Consider the following 19,801-nt stretch of genomic DNA (forward strand, 5'->3'; position numbering starts at 1 on the left):
GAATAAACTTATGTTAACCTTAATATTGTGAACCTTGTTGAAGCAGATGAAAAAGAAATTTTGAGCTACCAGTAGCTTTGAAATTAATAAATAGAATCTTCCAGCTATAAAATTACATTACTTTGAGAAACTTACCGGTTTTAGGGAATTTCACCAAATGATAAAAGAATTTTCATTTTCTCATTTCCAAACTTTAGCAGATCTTTTAATAAAAGTAAAAGAAGTGAACAATAAGGAATAATAGCATTATAGACATTTAAGATGGAAGAAATCTTAGGAATTATGTAATTCTAATTACTCATTTTACATTTGAGGAAACCAAGGGCCTAACATTATCATTTACCCAACATCATACCGTGGTAAGGCTAAGATTATAACACATGATTCCTAATAATTTCTTCTAAATTCCAGTAGCTGAGTGATTCTGCCTTTTTGAATAAATATTGATTGTATTTTACAAAATATTCCATGTTTTGCAGGAGAAAGATAATAAAGGAACTAGACTTGCATATGTTACACCTACGATACCTAGGCGTCAAGCCAGTACATCTGACATCGAAGAGAAAGAAAACAGGTGACTTCCCCATAAAAATTTAAATAATTTGCTTTAATTTTATAAAAACAAAAGCTTTTTTAAAAAAATCTCTGTAGTTAAGGTAAATGTGCCATTTTATTTAAAATTTCCGTTTAAATGGCCAAGTCCTTTTTTTTTTCTTTCTAAAATGTGTTAAAAGAATGAAAAAGCAGTATTTGTTAAGTTATTTGTAAAACAATGATCAGAAGTCATGTGTGACTAAGCATCTATAAATCAGGTTAGTAGATTTCTCCTACCTTACTTAAACATTGTCTATATCACTTGCTATAACAGAGCAAGCTTTGGCTATATATCAATTGAACAGATCTAACAAGTGAAAAGAAATATAGATATTTATTCAAAACTGGGTCAGAAGGCACATTTACCCCGTTTTGATTAAGCTCAGAATGATCTATATTTCCTTTTTTTTCCCCCCCCCAAATAGAAGAGCTATAATTCTGTTGATAGCGGCTGAAGACCTGTCCATTAGCCCCTTTTGGCAAATGCTTCATAGCTAACTATCTGCAATTTTTTTTATCGTACATATAACATGCTTTTAAGTTTAATTTGCATTTTATTACTTTCTAAATCCTAGACAATGAACAAAACAATAACTCAAATCCTCATTTGCAGCATTGACCAATTCCCAAAGTTTAAATACCTATGCTGAAAATTAAGAATTGCTCTTTGTAAGCCAATACAAACCAGTTTCGGAATACTCCTGGACTTTGTCTTCTAGTTTTCCTATTAATATCATCACTATATATGTTCAGAATTTATATGATGGAATATTAGAAAAAATACTCTCTGGAACTTTCCAGTCAAGAGTCTGATGATTTTTTTTCCATTGTTATCTTGTGAATAATTCAGTCCTTCACATGTGTTATAATATAACAAACAATCCAAATGCCAGAGCTACATTTGCATGGTTTACATACTTCCATTAAGGACATGAGTTAGGGTATTAAATGTATTTTTCTGAAAATCAAGTTTCTTGAGGCTAATAATCTTGACTTCTTTGTATGTCTTTTATCTGTCTTCCTCCTGTCATCTTCTAAGAGCACAATGTCTTGCCTGTGGTGTCTATTCCTCAGTACATATTAGATGTATGAAGAATAGACAGATCATGGAATATGTACAGTATCCTAAATAAGTGTACCCTTTCATAGAATATAGGTTCCTATATCTTCTGCCTAAATCCCTCTCATACATCAATACAGTTATACATTGTGCACACTCTCAATTGCATAACATTATTGCTTCTACTTTTGCATTTTCACAAGTCTGACATTTATTCAGAAAAAAAATTTTCAGTTAATAAAAAAGTTATATTAACCAGTATAATGTCAACCAGAAGTTTCTACTAATTGGATCTTCACATTTTTATAATGTGAAGTGTTCATGGAAATGTTCATTATTAAAAATTGAGAAGCTATGGCATTTGAAATATGTTTTGCATAATCAGTATGTGTGTTGGATGATAAAGCTTCATTTACAGTCTACCCAAACAGAATTTATAGTACTTTAGAATGTAGTATGCACTGTATGAATCCGAGGTATTTTTCTTGTTCACTTCTTCACAACAGCTTTCTTTCATTAATACTTATTTTTATGTCCATGTTTTAATTTTGATATCTTCTTATTACTTTGAAATTTTTTTATTGATAAGTATAAAAATTTTTCATTGATCAGATGATAAATTTTTACACTATTTAATACAAAGTTTCTTAACATTTTTTTTTTTTTTTTGGTTTAATATGATCTTTTCCATAGAGATTCGTCAAGCTTACGAACGAGTGGTTCATATACAAGAAGAAAATGGGAAGACGATATCAAGAAGAATAGCTCAATTAATGAAGGATTATCATCACTTGGCCCATCTTATCATAAAAGGTATTATTACTAAAAACTTTATTGTGTGTATTTAGATGTCTTGGGAGTTAATTTATATTTTGTTGAACAAGAGGCATTTATTTGGAGTTTTTAGAATTAAGTAGTTTTCAAGATTCTCTCTCATTGTTTATGGCAAATTTAGCTTTTCTATTTTTAACCTTCAAACTATTATTCATAAATATTTTTCCACAGCAATGACTTCCTCATTTACATTGCATTAATTTGCTATACAATAAAAATGTATTCAGTTATAAATGGGTGGAACTGGAGCTGAATAATAACCAGATAATTGATTCTCTGGTAAATAGTCCAAAATTCTGCATGGTAGACTATTAAGGTCTAATTGCCTCTGCCAATAACTTGAAGTCAGTTAGAATGCTAAAAATAGGATGTCAACTGATCTAATAGTATTCATACTGGCCTAAGGAAAAAAATATTAAGCAATATTTGGGGAAATATATGAATTCTCTGCTTATTTACAGTCATGGAACAGAATTGCTTCATTCTCATTTCTTACTTTATCCTTCAAAAGGAGACAAGAAAAATTTACAAAAGTTATTTTGTTTTTTTATTTTTTCATGCAGATCCTAGTTTAAATAAAATGCAAAACTATACAATGCTTCAGTTTTTATCTCAATTCATAATGATTTACAATCAATTTATGAGTGAAATTTTGAGCTTTAGCTTTCATTGATCTGCTTTTCAGACCATGCCAGGACTATGGGCTAAAGTATACTTGGGAAGTAGAATAAGTACTTTGATTCTTCTGAAAGGTCCTCTTGATTACAAGAATCCTAGTTCTATTTGAAAGCCCCATTAAGGGTTTAAGATTCAGTCTAGGGTTTTCAAAATGGTTTTCTTCAGATCTTAACAATGACCTATTATAATTACTAATATGATTGGTATTAGTCTATCCTAGAGTGATACCATGGACTAAGGTATTGTCCCAGATCAATATCTGGGACACTTCAAAAAGTACGCCAGATGAACAAACTATTTTAATTCATTATTCATAAAAGATTATATTCTCAAATTAGAGAGGTGGCAAGTAGTGGGTACAACTCTGATGGTATGGTATGTAAAGTATTTGGTGTTTCTGATGATTCCAAGCCTCACCAACTTGGTTAACCTGTAGATAGTGACTTTAGTGTCCATATTGAAACACATTCTATATAGATATGACTCTTTCCTTCAGTTGTTCCTTTGGTAGAAGACAAGATGATTTGGTTAATTCTAGTGTTCCAAGCACCACATCAACGCCAACAATTACCTCTGCCACTGGGCTCCAGAAAAGCCTGCTTTCGAGTGCAAGCACTACCACAAAAGTTGCAACCACCTCCTCTTCAGCAGGCACACAAAGCAGGTCAGTTCACACTTGTGTTTTGTGTTCAGTTCTACTGTGTGCTTTTGTATGTGCATGCATTTTCGTTTAGTAGGTACTGGGACTCTGGATTTTTTCATTTACTCTGTAAATTTATTTGGCTACTTCACAGACAGAAAAAATATTGTGCAAAAAGTTAGCCTTAAAGTAACAATTATGCATGTCTCTGTGAAGGAAAATAAAATATTAAATTTAGTCATTATTAACTACTTGCTAATTAAATTCTTAAATGTGAATTTACCTTGGATTATTCCTAATGAGCTTTATTGTTCATAGCTGAGAGATTTCTCACTTTGTGTTTTTAAAAAATCCATCCCTGGAATTACATGTTATTCAGCTGTTTAGCAAAGTGCTTTCGGTGTTTAGCTGTTTCCTTTTCTCTTTTTTGTGTTGCTGCTTATAATGTTATAGTACCTCACATCGTTTGTGGGCTGAGGATAGTGCTGAAAAAGACAAGGACAGTGTTCCCACGGCAGTGACCATTCCTGTTGCACCAACTGTTGTAAATGCTGCCACTTCTACCACAGCCTTGACTACAACTACTGCTGGTACTGTGTCCTCAACAGCAGAGGTCAGGGAGAGACGCAGGTGTGTAAAAGGACCCGATGCTGGGAGAGCATACCCAGGGATAGGTGGTTTTGGGGGCAAGGGTGGGTGGGGTTGCTTGTTTCGTTTTGTTTTGAAATTTTGTCTAGTTGACCATCTTTCTGTTAGGATAAATGAAGTGATGCAAGTTATTTACTTAGAAACTGTATAGTTACAACTATCAACCCATTAAGGTCTAATTGGCTCTTAAAATTTGGAGGCAAAGAAATAGTAGTGTTCACTAGGAAAATAACTGAAAAAAGAAGTCCTACCTGGATTCCCATTTTGGCTCTAGTCCTTTTAAACTGGTCCATAAGACAAGTCAGACACATTATAAAGAAGTCTCTTGCAGTGATATATCTATATATATCTATATAGATATCTATATATATCTATATCTATATATAGATATATATAGATATCTATATAGATATAGATAGATAGATATGATATTCTAAACTGTCTCTAAGATTCTCTACGCTGAGATTTTATGGTCCATTCATTTTTGACTTAACCTCTCTGAGTCTTAAGGTTCATTCTGCCTTAACTCGGCTTATTTAACCTGTAAACAGCAGCTGATATAGCTAAAACGATTTTAGTCTGGTATCATTATTACTTTTATTTTTAACGATTGTTTCTCTTAGATGTTTTCAAGCTGGGTTTTTTTTTGTGAACAAAAAAATTTTTATATATAGTTTAGCTGTATATAATTCTTTAAATCAGTTTTTTTTTTTCCTTTGAATTCCAAAATGTAAACGGTATATAGAAATTATAAAAGAAACCAAAGCAGTATAACAACTTAAGGATTCTGGAAATGTTAAAAAAAATTAACAATAATATGTCCAAAAAATCTTTGCTATCTTTGATAATTCTCAACTTCTTAATATTTAATTCCATGTGTTGCTGTAACCATAAATTAATTCATTTCATGATAGCCAGTATTCAGAACTTTAAACACACACACACACACACACACACACACACATTCTCTCTCTCTCTCTCTCTCTCTCTCTCTCTCTCTCAAGATTACCTTTATGACAAATGTACTGAGTGTGAGAAAACTGGAGGACTATTAGTATTTAACATTTCAGTGTATACTACTGTCCCAAAAATTAGTTTCTTATTTATTCTTCATCATTTTCCCCCGTTAGTAAGAAAAGAGGATTTTTATAAGAAAATTTCATTTTAAAATCAACTTGGATAAAACAAAGCTGTATCTATATACGCCAGTATTTAATTTTACATGAACATACATACCTGCATTTATTTCCCTTCCTCTCATTACTAAATGCATTTGACAGCATCATTCCCTTGCCTTACTCCCTCTTCTTTCACCAACTCCTATCAAGCTGCAAATAGTATAATATAATTTTGGGTTCTGTTCTTGGTTGGAACCAAAGAAGATCTTTGTTCCAGTCATAACTCTGACATATACTAGATATGTGACTAGCCTTGTCAGTATGTCTCTGTATATCTCAGGCAGCTCCCAAGCACTTAAAAGTTATAGCCTGATTTCTTTCTCCAACATTTATTTTACCAATAAGGAAAATGAGGCAAACAGAATTGACTTGCCCAAAATCACATCACTAGTTAAGTATCTGAGAGGAAGATTTGAACTCATCAAGATGAATTTTCCTAACCCAGTGCCCTTTCCACTCAGCCACCTAACTGCCCAAATTATGAGTAGTACAATGGTAATTCAACTATCTCCATCTTGTCTTGGAGATTTTTAATTCTGTAAAATTGTCCTGTGTACCATTTTATGAAATTATAATAGAACTTCTGTTGTAAAAATCAAATTGCCTTCATGAATCCTTATTTTGCACACCACAAAGGCTAATGTTATATTACTCAGCTTTTGAACAACGTATGAACTTGTATATTCTTAATTTTTTAATAAATGAAAACTTCATCATTTAAAAAAAAATTATAACATGGATGGAATATGCTTTGGTGAAAGGAATTCTTCTCAGCTTGAAGAAAGCAACACTCTCTCCTATATGTATGTATTTTGATATATACTTATAGAACTAGAACAGATTTTAGAAGTCATGTAATTGCTTAATTTATGGATGAGGACATGAGAAAATTAAGACTCAGGGAGGTCAAGGAACTTGTCCAAGACCACAGAGCTAATTAATGCTAGAGCCTGAATGGAGAACCTTGGCTGCCTACTTTTGTGCTCTTTAAAAGAGCACATTCTAGGAAACATAATCAAAACTTTATTTTCTACTGTTTTTGTATGTTTTTTTAATTAAAGGCAGATGATTTGCTATTTATCTTTTTAAATTCACGCACCAAGAAATTTGACTAAACTTTTAGCTCATATGTAAGTTTTTAAAAATGAGTTTTTGTTGTTTGAAATTAGACTTGCAAAATCCTGGGTCTTAATCCTAAGCCTAATTTTAAAGATGTCTATCATAAATACTACAATTTAAAACATTTTTTTCTTTTAAAGTCAAGATTTTCTTTGCCCAGGAATAGTTAAAATTGTTTTTGAAAGTCTCCTTTAATAGTATTTGCTTAAATTGTTTGAATGTCATCAAATTTTTAAGCATTACCAAGTAATACAAAACAAAATTTTAAAGTGTCAAGAATTTTTCCATTTTCATTATAGAAATTTTGTGGCTTTGTTTTAAATATGTCTGCAGTAATTTTAGTGCTTGCGTTTTGTTCCATGTGAAATAATTGTTTGCTATTTTTAATAATTGTTTTGTTATCTTTTGCTTGTCTTTTAATTAAATCATAGTATTATTCACCCATTGCCTCACCCTAAACCCTCAAAAAAACTTTCATTGAGGAATAATTTTTTTTACACAGATGTTTTTTAAAAGGATCTAACGTAATGTCAATGTTAAGTGTCTGAAACCAGGCTTGAACTCAGGTCCTCCTGAATTCAGGACTGGTGCTCTGTCCACTGCGCCACCTAGCTGCCCCTCAAATGGAAAATTTCAGTAATTTTAATTCAGTAAATTTCAGTGCCTAAATTTTTTTTTTTTTACATTAAGGATCTGAATGTTGAAAAATTTGAAATTAATTCCTTTGCTAAATACAAAATGTTCTTTAAAAAGAAAAATCTTAATATTACAGTCATGGAATTGTACATATAATTGCATAATTGCATTCTCTTTGTAAGAGTCTTGCAATAAAACCCAGTAATAATGTGGTAATAGGTTACTAAAAGGCTATAATTTTCTAGTGTAGTTAGTTGTCCTGGTTCTTTTTGTTGAACCCAAATTGTGATGGAAGTGGCTGTGTGGTCCCATTCTCATTATAGTGAGGTTTTTTGTTTTGTTTTTATTCTTCTTGCCTTCATTTAAGGCCAGATAGGAAGTGTCTAAGAGAGTCATTTTTATTCTGAGAGCTTGAAACTTTTGTCAGATTAGCTCAAGAATTTAGGGATTGTCTCCTATTCAAGTGACTCTTGTACAATTGAGATACAGTCTTAAAATAACCAATGAAATAGCCTGAGAATGGTGGAAGGGAGGCACTGTGGAGGTCTAGGAAGTCATATCATTTTCAATTACTGTTGCTTCAGCACTTTGCTTTGCCAATTACATTATTTGTCCAAAAAGAGCCAGATTTAATTCTGGTAAGAAATGTGGAATATGTCTAATTTAAAGAATTGATCTACTCATTGAAACTCAGTACATTTTGTGTTCTCTCATTTAACATTATGCTTCAACTTAAGATTTATTTTATTTTTACTTAAATTATATCTAGGAAACAAGGTATTTAAAAAACAAAAATTCTTTTTCTTGAATTAGACTGACAACCACAATTTTTGAAGAAAATAAGATTTTATGACTTTTATTAGAAATTATTTATTAAGAAAAAAGTTTAGATGACACAAGTATGACTTATAAATTGTATTCAGAATTGAGTAGTTTCATGTCATGGAAATCTTTAAAATCTAAAGCAATGATCATTTCTAATGAAAACTTTGAATTTCCACCACTTTTTAAGTAAACCTCTCATTTAAGCCATTTTTTTTGTTTAAAGTATAGACTTACTAAATGAGTGACATAATTATCAGGGAAATAGTTTATAGCATGTAATTTTAAGGAAATAATATGCTCTTGAATGTATTTAGAATTTCTTCTCCTAAATACAGCAAGCACAAATTTAATCCAGTGTTTAGTTTTATAAAGTCTGGAGTTTGAAACATCCACAGCAATCGATCATCTTTTATTAAACATTTTTCAATTACATTTTAATCTGGTTTAGGTAGCACTAAGATAGTGTGGTTTGACACTTGTAGCTCAGTGCTTATTTAATCAGAAGTTGCTAAAATATATATATATTCAAGATATTGGTCCTCAAAGCACCACAAGATGCTTAAGTCATGGTGACTGAATGAAAGTGGATTTGCTCTCCAACTACAGTGGTAGAAAGCTATTATCTTAGTTAAGTGCTAAATAATTGAAGAACAATTACTTTTTTTTCCCCCCTAACCCTTCTAATGAATGATCCCTTGTAAAGACAGAATTAAGAAAATGGTTTGGAAGCACTTCAGTGAACACATCGCCCAATTCTTAACAATATATTCAGTGTTCTACATCTGTTGTCCCTCATCTCTTCAAAGAAGAAGGGATGTTGCCTTTTTCATCTTTCTAGGTCCATATGAACTTCATTGTTGTGATTACATACAGTAAAAGCATTCTCAGCACCAAGATTGAAAGACATTTTCTCAGCTAACCATAGAATTAAGTAGCTTTCCATTTACTGAGTTTTCTCACGTAAGATTTTAATGTACGGAATATATTTCTCTTCACAAGAACCAAAGTCTTCCTCAGAATTTGAGGGGAAAGGAAGCAAGGGACACCTAAGAGATTATAATTGGTTAGAAATTTGGTTCTAATGAGGAAATGAGCTCCATTGTTCAGAATGGTATTTGAAACAGGAAAAGTAACAAACTTTAGCTTTCACATCTAAAAAGTAACTTGTCTCTAGAGACATCATATTTTGGCATTTCAGAATACATACAACTAATTTCTAAAGAATTTTATCAGCAACATTTTTTCAATAACTTGTAAAGATAGTTTTCAACATTCATTTTTGTAAGATTTTGAGTTCTAAATTTTTTCCTCCCTTTCATATTGGTTAAAATGTATAATCATTTTAAACATATTCCCATATTTGCTATGTTATGAAAAAAAAACATAAGAAAGAAAAAGCAAACAAATGGGGAGGGAAGGGTAAAAATTATATGCTTTGATCTGCATTCAGTCTTCATGGTTCTCCCTGGATGTGGATGGCATATCATAGTTGATCATCACACAGTGTTGCTATGTACAATGTTCTGGTTCTGCTCACTTCACTCAACATCAGTTCATGTAAGTCTTTCTAGGCTTTTCAGAAATTAGCCTACTCATCATTTATTATAGAACAATAATATTTCATTACATTTATATAGCATAACTTTTATTCAGTCATTCCCCATTGATGGGCACCCTCTAAGAGATGTACTACAAGCATTTTCCCTCTTTTTATAGTCTCTTTGGGATACAGACCCAATAGTGACACTGCTCAACAATATTTTTTAATAAGTAAATCTTTCATTCCTACTCAATAATTTCTTGTTTTCTTTTAACATGTCATATATCTAACTAATGATTTTTATTTTCCACTATAGATCATACCTCACTCCAGTTAGGGACGAAGAGTCTGAGTCCCAAAGAAAAGCAAGATCAAGACAAGCAAGACAGTCTAGAAGATCAACCCAGGTGTGTTTAATATACTAAATATACAAATACATTGAACTTTACCCAGTGGTAGGGGGTAGGAGACACACACTCATGTACACACAATTGGCAGAGCAGCTGTAATTTCAATGAAGTAGAGAAGTCTGGTAATTAAAGCACTGCCCATTTAAATTCCTGATGACAACCAGGTCATGGGAACCTCATTGCAAGGCATTCTCACTCTATCCACTATACCATCATACCTCTTACATTGAACTTAAAAGCATAAAGCAAAAGATCAGTAATTTTTATTTTGAATTCTTTCTTGACTTTGATTTTATTGATGTAAGTATATAAACACAATGAATAGGCTTCTCAACCTCATATCATGAAGGCCAGAGTTTAATTTCTACTATACGTAACTTTTCTTTTTTAATTTTTTCAGCTTATTTATTGGGTCATATCTACCCAATTTTGACTTAACAGGGTTAATGTGAAGCTCAAATGAATTTAAAAATTCATAAGGAACTTTAAAGGCCTAAAATAGCTATAATAAAGTGTCATTAAACATTTCTTGGCCAGCTGTAGGCCATTATATAGTGCTAAGTACTGGGGATACAGATATTGAAAAAGACATTCCCTGCCTTTGAGGAACTCGCAATCCAGTTGGAAAAGGCAATACAGAAAGAAGCTTTAAAAGCCCCTGCTTTTTTATGTATGGGGAGTTGGGGAAGCAATAAAATGTATCACATGGGGCTTGATGGAAATAACCCAGAGTAGAGCAGCTGAGTGAGAAGTAAGGCAATGTTGTTTTGAGTCATCATCATAGTTCTTATTTATCCTTAGAAGTATTACATATAAAAAATTATTAGCAATGAAAACAATTAAGGGCTAAAATGTGCTCGCATTAAAATGTTGGTATTGCCCAATTAAAATGCTAATTTTTTTCAGACATAAACTATTTCCCATGTGATAAAGAGACAAGTCTTGTTTTCTCTATCAGATGTCATGAACCTGTGATGCAAGGTATCATACACAAGCTACTAACATGTTAGCTCCTTAAAAGCAGGAACTGTGTCCTTTGGGAAGACTACCTGATATGTAGGTGCTTCACAAATACTGATTGGTCATTATATCTCTGCAGGTCCCTTCCTTCTACTTTGGGGGGCCAGTGCTCATCACCTGCTGGGATACCCTTTTATTCCCAGGGGTGTGGGCAGACTGTGAGCAATTTCCCTGGAATGCTAAAAGGAAAAAGGGTCAGGAGTTTGGCATGCGACTTTATGAGGTTTGCTTGCAACCCTGCATTTTGGAAGCTATGTAGACATAGATATTCAAGAGCACTTAACTGGAGTTGAAAACTGCCTCATTAATCAATAATAAGTATGGCATACTTAGGGCCTTGTATAATTTTGCCACCTAGAAAAATTTTAGGGTGTATATATACTTTTTTATCGAAGAATGTACAGTTAAAAACTCTCATGTAGACCTCCAGGCCTGCTTCAAATAAAGCTATCAATAATGAATTAATAGAATTTTTCTAACAGTGACCCACTATCAAAGAGTTGAGTTATCCATATGATATTGTGAAAGAGGAAAAATCAAAGGGATTGTTTTCATTACCATCAATTTGAAAGGTAATTCACTTTGAAAATATTTCTCTTTCAGAAGACCTCATTGCCCTTTTCTTTGTAGAGAACATCTTAGTGCTAGGCTGAAGAGAAGAAAGGAGGAATTTGTGTGTCCTTATTACCTTGTCACAACTAAGGTTTTATTTTTGTTGTTGTTGTTAACATTTTAAAATAAATTTGCCAATATCAGTCAAAATGTTCCATTGATCATTCTTTCCTTTCCCAATGTTAAACTCTGAAGTCCTCATTTTTTTTAATCAATCTTATTCAACCTGCCATTCTTTTTTGCCCCATACAAACCTTATGCTACAGCCAAATGCATAAGCTTACCTTAGATGCATATCTACATAAACACAAGCCCATTTTCCCTTCAAAAATATTGTCTTAGAAAGATCAATCCATATCCAGAAATGAGTCAAAAAATGAGCCATGCAATTGTTAATGCTGTAAAGTTACCCATGCATATAACCTGTAAATAAAAGGCTATTAAATAAAAAAGAAAAAAAAAATGAGCCATGATTCAGTCTTAGTTTTTTGTTTTGTAGCTATGTTTATGCCACTTCTCCTTAATTAGGTCATATTTTTTCAGAAAAAGAACCATATATTTCCTGTACCCTTAGCCAGATCTTTGTTCACTGTTACGTTAAATATTTGGTTGGTTCATTGAAAGGCATGACTGAAATACAAACTTTCTCAATTTCAAAACCTGTTCTAAATGGACTTTACTTTTTTTTTTTTTTAACTCAGATAGACCACTGTCTCATCAGTTACTTTATTCTGAGAATCATTTTGTTTGAATGTATGTGTCAATAAAATGGACTATATATATTTCAACTTAATTTACCTTTGTTGCCCATAGGGAGTGACATTGACTGATCTTCAAGAAGCTGAGAAAACTATAGTAAGAAGTCGATCTACGCGATCCAGAGAACAAGAAAGTGAAGAAAAGGAGAAAGAAGAAAAAGAAAAGCAAGACAAAGAAAAGCAAGAAGACAAAAAGGAGTCAGACACTTCTAGAGAAGATGAATATAAACAGAAATACTCTAGGACATATGATGAGGTAATGAATAATCTCTTGAAATAAAGGTTTTCATTTTTCTAACACTGTAAAACAATGATTAGCTTTTCTTTAAAGTGAAATATAATAATTGCTTATATATTTTTTAAATTTTCTATTCAATAGCCCTATCAGCGTTATAGACCAGTGTCAACATCAAGCTCAACTTCTTCATCATCCTCTTCACTTTCCACCATCAGCAGTTCTCTCTATACTCCAAGTCAATTAAACAGGCCAAATAGTCTTATAGGTATAACATCTGCTTATTCCAGAGGTTTAACAAAAGATAATGAAAGAGGTAAGAACACATTGCCTTATTAGGATTATTTTTCCTCCTGTAGCGCATTACTTTTTAGGAAAATATTATAAAGTGGATTCAATTTATCTTTTCCAATAAGTAGTACAAATCTGGTCAAAGAATACCATCTTTTCTTACAGACCTTTGAATGTGAAGAGGGACCGACTATTTTCAATCTTAGAAGGGACCACAAAGATCATCTTTTCTAACTTGTATTTGAATTATAAATTCTTTTTAAGGGTATTCACCCAGCCTTGGCTTTTAGCCTTCTGGTGAAAAGACATTTGATACCAAGGTCTGCTTTCATGTAGGTTTTTTGTTGTTCTTTTCAAATTTTGAGCTGTAAATTCTCTCCTCTTTAGCTGCTGCCCATTCACTGAGAAAGCAAATAATATGATATCAATTATGCATGTGAAGTCATGCAAAATATTTCCATATTAGCCATATCACACAAAAGAAAGTAAGAAAGAAAAACAGTGGAGGGAAAAAAATCATACTTCAGTTTATACTCATTCATCCATTCTCTTTCTGGAGGTGGATAACATTTTTCATTATGAGTTCTTTGGAATTATATATGTTATTTTAATAATCAAAGTTACTAAATATTTCACAGTTGATTAATATTGCTGTTGTTGTATACATTAATTTCTTGATTCTGCTCATTTCACTTTGTATCAGTTCACATAAATCTTCCCACATTTTTAAAAAATCATTTACTATAGCACAGTAGTATTCTATTACATTCAGATTCCATTATTTGTTCAACCATTCAATCAATGGGCATACCCTCAATTTCCAGTTTTTTACCAGCATAAAAAGACCTGCTTCAATTTGGAACTATTCCTAAAGGACTATAAAACAGCACATTTCCTTTGATTAAGCACTGTCACTACTGGTGATAAAGAAAAGAAGAAAAAGAGAGGAAAAGGACAAAGATCCTCATGTCCAAAAAATGTTTTTAACAACTATTTATAGTAGCAAGGAATTGAAAATTGAATGGATGCCCATCCATTAGGGAAGGATTGAATAAATTATGGTGTATGAATGTAATGGAATATTATTCTATAAGAAATAATGAACAGGCTGATTTCAAAAAACCCTAGGATAGACTTATATAAACTGATGCTGAGTGAAAACCCAGGAGAGCATTATGCACAGTACAGCAAAATTATGTGATGATCAACTACGATAGACTTAAAATTCCATCCTCTTTGCTTTTTCTTTCTCCTGACTTTTTTCCCTTTTGTTGTTTTGTTTTGTTTTTTCTTTCACAGCATGACATATGGAAATATGTTGAAAATGATTACACCTATAAATTATATCAGATTTTTTGCTGTCTTGGTTGGGGAGGGAAAAGGTGAAGAAGGGAGAAAAAAATTTGGAGCTTAAATCTTACAAAAATCAATGTTGAAAATATCTACATGTAATTGGAAAAATAGAATATTATTAAGGGAAAAATAAGATCTGCTCTAAACTTTTTTGTTTTATGTGGATTGTTTTTCCTTTTACCTCTTTGAAGTATGAATCTAGTAGCTGGTCATATATATTTTTCCATATCTCTCCCAGCATTTGTCATTTTCTTTTTCAGTCATGTTAAACAATGTGATGGGTATGATGTGGTTCCTTGGAGTATTTTTAATTTGTATTTTTATAATTATTAGTAATTTAGAGTAAATTAGTAATTCATAGCCCTCTTGTGATAGCTTTGTTTTCTTGTTTGAAAATTACCCAAGACTTTATCAATTGAGGAATATCTCTAATTCTTATAAAACTGACTCAGTTCCCTATATATTAGACAAGTTGAGATCATAGGATCTTTCTGCATGAAATTCTTTTCTAATTTCCTGCTCTTGTAATTTTGGTTACATTGGTTCTTGTCTGATTATACAAAATTTTTATTTTATGAATGTATCAGAAAAAGTATCCATTTTCCCATGAACCATTATCTTTTGTTTTGTTATAAACCCTTTCCCAAATCTGATTTTTTTTTCCATTTTGCATATATCATACTTTGTCTAAATCACAAACCCATTTTGAGCTTGCTTTTTTTGTTTGTTTTTTGATTATATAATATAAGATTGGTTTGTGTCCAATTTCTGCCAGACTATTTTCTAGGTTTTCTAATAGTTTTTATCAAATATTTTTTATCCCAATAGCTGGAATCTTTGGGTTTATCAAACACTAGGTTAACTCTTTTCCCTCCTGTTTCCCATTTAGGTAAGATGAATTGTTTTACCCAGCTATATCTTTCCTTGAACCCAGTTTAGAAGAGAATGAGATTTTGTGTTTCTTAACTTCTCTCTACTCTCCTCACTCTTATTCTCCCCTCTGTTGTATAAACTCTTCCTTGGTGCCTCATTTATTTGACATAATTTTCCCCATTCCCTTCTTTCCCCCCCACTTCCAGGACAATCCCTCTGTTACTTTCCCATTATTCATTTGAGATCAAACTCATGCCTTCCATCTATCTATCTTACAGCTCTAGTGATGACAAAGTTCTGGCAGGTCAATCATAATGCATGCATATATTATCTTTTCATGGAGAAATTTAGACAGTTTAACTTTGTTTATTCTCTTATGATTTCTTGCCTCATGTTTGCATTTTTTATGATCATTTGAATATAATATTTTCATTTAGCTCTGGTATTTTTATCAGAAATGCTTGAAAATATTTTATTTCTTTAAATAGTCTATCCCTGTCTCCTTTCCTCCCTACCCCCGGAGTATTATACTCAGTTTTGTTGGGTAGGTTATTCATCTCTCTTTTGCCCTCTGAAAGATTATATTCTACACCCTTTATTTATTGTGGTAGCTGCTAAGTCTTGTGTGATCCTAACTATGGCTCCACAGTATTGGAATTCTTTCTTTATGTCTGTTTGTAATATTGTCTCCTTGACCTTGGAGTTCTAGATTTTGGCTCTGATATTCATGGGAGTTGGAGGAGATTTTTTTGGAGTGGGGTTAGAGTGGGATGGGGATGTTTCTTTCAAGTGATTGTTAGAATCTTTCACATTCTATTTTACCTTATGGTTCTATATAGCATATGAGTATTTTCCTTCAAATCCCTAGGCTTTTTTTTTCTCTCATAATTTTCAAGTAAACTGATGATTCTTAAACTAGCTCTCCTCAATCTTTTTTCCCAGATTAGTTCTTTTTCTTCTGAGAGATATATTGTTTCTGGATGCTTCATGTAGTTATTAGCTTCCTCTTGGTTATTTCTAATTTTTGAGTTGTTGTTATAGTCAGTAAAATTTTATATGCTTTTAACATTTGGCCAATTGTGATTTTTAAAAAGTTATTGCCTCTTTTACCAAACTGTTTTCTTTTCATTATTTTTCTTATATTCTCATTTCTTAATTTTTCTACTGTTCTTATTTGATTTTTAAAATCTCCCCCCACCCCCACCCCCTTCTCTAAAATCTCTTTTTATCACTTCTAGGAAATTTTGTTGGGCTTGTGTCCTGGCTGCATTTATCTTTTCTTTGAGGTTTTGCTTATGCATTTTCAAGTCTAGTATTCTTCTGTTTGTGTTTTAAGCTTCCTTGTTATCGTAGTAGCCTTTTATGGTCAGGTTCTTTATTTGCTCGTTTTTCTAGCCTACTTCTTAACTTTGGGCTTTGTGTTATTGTTGAACTTTGCTTGCCTTATGAAGTGAAGGAGGAGAATAATAATCCTAAGCTTCTGTCATTTATGCTTTGCTGCTTTGACAGCTCACTTTGTGGACCTATAATTTTTCTCTGCTTCCAGAGTACTATGATGTAGGAAGAAATTTGTTCATTACCCTTCTGATCGCCACTTTTTAAATTCATCATCCACTTTAGGTTTCTAATGCTGTGAGAGTTTCTCTAGACTGCTGCTGGACTCTACTAGTCTGCTGGTTCAAAGTGACTGAACTGTTGGTTTTCCCTTGGTTTTGGTCTCTTGTCCTGGTTTATTCCATTTCTGGCTTATATGAAGGTCTAAAAGTTATAGCTAATTCTTCCCTCTGCTCTTGGACTCAAAGCCGCAGTTGTGTTTCTGGAACATTTTCATTAGTCATTAAAAAGTAGGGCCTCTTCTTCCTCACCATCCTGGGGCTGTGACCAAGAACTGAGTATTGGGCAACAGAGCTGCCAAATGGCACTCATTCCTGCTCCAGTAGGAGCCTAGGTATTTAGTTCCCTTTGCATCCCTGAGCACTATGCTAATATGCTACACTTCGGATCCTCACTCCACCATCCTGGCTATATCACTGTTCTATTTTTTAATGTTGTATATCATTTTCTAGGAAAACAAAATTATTCCTAGAATCTAAAGTAATAGAATTATTAAGTAATGTTTTTAGGAATTGAAATGAGCACTCTCTCTCTGAAAGCTGAAAGGACATGTAGATAATTTTGAGAACAGACACTTAAAAGTGATATTTAGCAAGGATGCTCCTGCTAGCTTCCAACTGAAGTTTCTACAACTGAGATTACTTACACTCTCTTATACATATCCTGCTTATTATTGTCATCGTACAAAGAAAAATAAATACATCCTAGTCATCATATTAGTTCACTTATCTTTAATAGATGGTGAAAAAAAAGAAGAAGAAAAAGAAGAAGATAAATCACAAACAAAATCAATAAGAGAACGACGACGACCAAGAGAAAAACGAAGATCTACTGGAGTTTCATTTTGGACACAAGATGTGAGTGAAAAAACTGCTGAAGTGACTCGTTTCAAGATTTCTGTAAATGTTAAGACCACATCTAGCAGTACATATAACAGTGCTATATGCAGAGAGGTATTCACTAATATTTTTTGCACTTGAAGCTAAAAGGATGTGTCAGAATATACATTTGAAACCAGTTCTATAGCTTAGAGTTTGTGGTTTTTTTTTTTTTTTTTTTTTAAACAAACCATAGCACTTCTTTGTACAAAAATAGTTACCGTCCATCTTGGTCCTCTGGTAAGTCAGGAGTTAAACTCCACTTTTTGTTTGAATAAGAAACTAAAATATTAATGCCGCCAAAACAACTCATTTGGGTTTTCTAGGACATAAGCACTTACTTGTATCTTTCATTTATTTTGGCTATTCTTAAAAGAAAGATCTCATAGGCAAAATGCTGTTACAAAGATCTCTGTAGTAGTGATTTGAACCCTACTAAATAGTTTATAAAATGTTGCTTTCTTTTGTCTTAATAAAAATTCTCTGCAACAACTGATCCTATATAAATAATTCATTCTCTTGTCACTATCAATATACTTGGTATATTCTTTTTGCTCTAGATAAGAGCTAGAAGATTGGGATGTTAAATCAAAACATACTCTCTGACATTTGATAAAAAGATGAACAGAATCTGCAAGCATTCCTAAGTCCAAATTTTGGTGGCCTAGTTATTTTAGCATTTTCAGAGGCTCATAACTTCTTCTTAATTAATAATACTAATTTTACTTATTAATAATATTAAGGTAGCTGTTTCTTTTCTGTAATGCATTAATTTTTCATTATGCATATATTTATTTAGTAAATTTAATAAATATGCAAGACCTAGAACGCCATTTTCAGAAGACATTTTCTTAGCTATGAGTATTAGGTTTGAAAATTTATAATACCTTAAAAACTAATCTGTAAGCTTCTTTTCAATTCTAAATCTATATTGTTTTTATTAAATATTTTGCTTTCTGCATCAACTGTCTTCAACCTTGCAGCTAACCTCCTAAAAAGAGTGCAAACGGTTGTATACCAACAGTTGTTTTCCTCTGCTGGTTTCTTTAATCCATTCAACTCATTGTGTATTACCCAGAGAGATTCCAACACTTGCCCAAGATTTCACAGTTAGAGCAGAGGAGGAGATGAAACTCATTTTATCAACTTTCTATTCTTCCTCACTGAAATTCATAGAATTCCATAGGATTTTTAAGAGTTATCTACTCTAATCCCTTTCTGAAACATAAATACTCTACAAGAAGCCATTCAGCTTCTCATTGAAGAGCCAAATTTTGTTTGCTGAATTATAGGATTATTTAACATAAATTATGATATGTTTATTTGTTCTCCCTTCTTTGCTTATTCTTTCTTTCTCTCTCCTGTTGTTATTAACTATTGTTGATATTTATTCCAGCTATTTTGCTATGTAACTCGTATACTTCAAAACACTTTAAGTTTAAAAAAAAAAAAAAGCAACTTTATACAATAGAAAAGAGCTCCTATTTTAAAATAGTTTTACTTCTTGTTAGAATTTTCTCGGATGAGGTTTTAAATAAGACAACTTTTAAAATTCTTTAATTAACCCAGGTATTAATTTTTTAATTTGGTTATCTAAAAACATTAAAAATCTATTTCAGAGTGATGAAAATGAACAGGAGCAACAGTCTGACTTAGAAGAAGGATCAAATAAAAACACTCAGGTAAATTTCATTATTGAGATTTTTTAGGGAAACAAATGGCATGCTAATATAACTTTCATTGCAATTAGATTTCCTTATCTGAATTCATTAAATTCTGCCTGATTAATGACTTTGTATTTTCATTCTCAGCAGGATTTGTTTCTAAAGAAAGTTGTAGTTCTTTTTTAAAGAAAAGTCAAAAGTTTCACCAATTATTGATACTTTGGTAGTATCTTTCTCTCTTGTTTCTCCTTAAATTTTGAATGTTAAAATACATTCTGAAGTTAGATTTCAATAATGCAACTTTGTTATTGAACTGGTTTTATGAAGCTTTATCTTTTATT

At 32.0% G+C, this 19,801-nt stretch overlaps 1 protein-coding gene across 7 annotated transcripts in view; it reads left to right on the top strand.

The window, feature by feature from the left end:
• The window catches only part of PPP1R12A (protein phosphatase 1 regulatory subunit 12A), a 158,277-nt gene that overhangs the window by 109,640 nt on the left and 28,836 nt on the right, over window positions 1-19,801 (top strand). For 5 of the 7 annotated variants that reach the window (XR_004229620.1, XM_031938713.1, XM_031938712.1 and 2 more), the window contains exons 11-19: window positions 480-574; window positions 2,348-2,467; window positions 3,663-3,830; window positions 4,260-4,436; window positions 10,069-10,159; window positions 12,608-12,808; window positions 12,932-13,103; window positions 17,657-17,775; window positions 19,416-19,478. Coding sequence is in view for 6 of the 7 variants with exons in the window: in XM_031938713.1 (XP_031794573.1) it covers window positions 480-574; window positions 2,348-2,467; window positions 3,663-3,830; window positions 4,260-4,436; window positions 10,069-10,159; window positions 12,608-12,808; window positions 12,932-13,103; window positions 17,657-17,775; window positions 19,416-19,478 (1,206 nt within the window). In the remaining variant the exon portion in view is untranslated. The remainder of the gene's footprint in view (window positions 1-479; window positions 575-2,347; window positions 2,468-3,662; window positions 3,831-4,259; window positions 4,437-10,068; window positions 10,160-12,607; window positions 12,809-12,931; window positions 13,104-17,656; window positions 17,776-19,415; window positions 19,479-19,801) is intronic. The other 2 variants (XM_031938711.1, XM_031938715.1) reach the window with 2 other exon arrangements.

The sequence above is a fragment of the Sarcophilus harrisii genome, chromosome 5, assembly GCF_902635505.1.
Source record: "Sarcophilus harrisii chromosome 5, mSarHar1.11, whole genome shotgun sequence".
Lineage (NCBI taxonomy): Eukaryota > Metazoa > Chordata > Mammalia > Dasyuromorphia > Dasyuridae > Sarcophilus > Sarcophilus harrisii.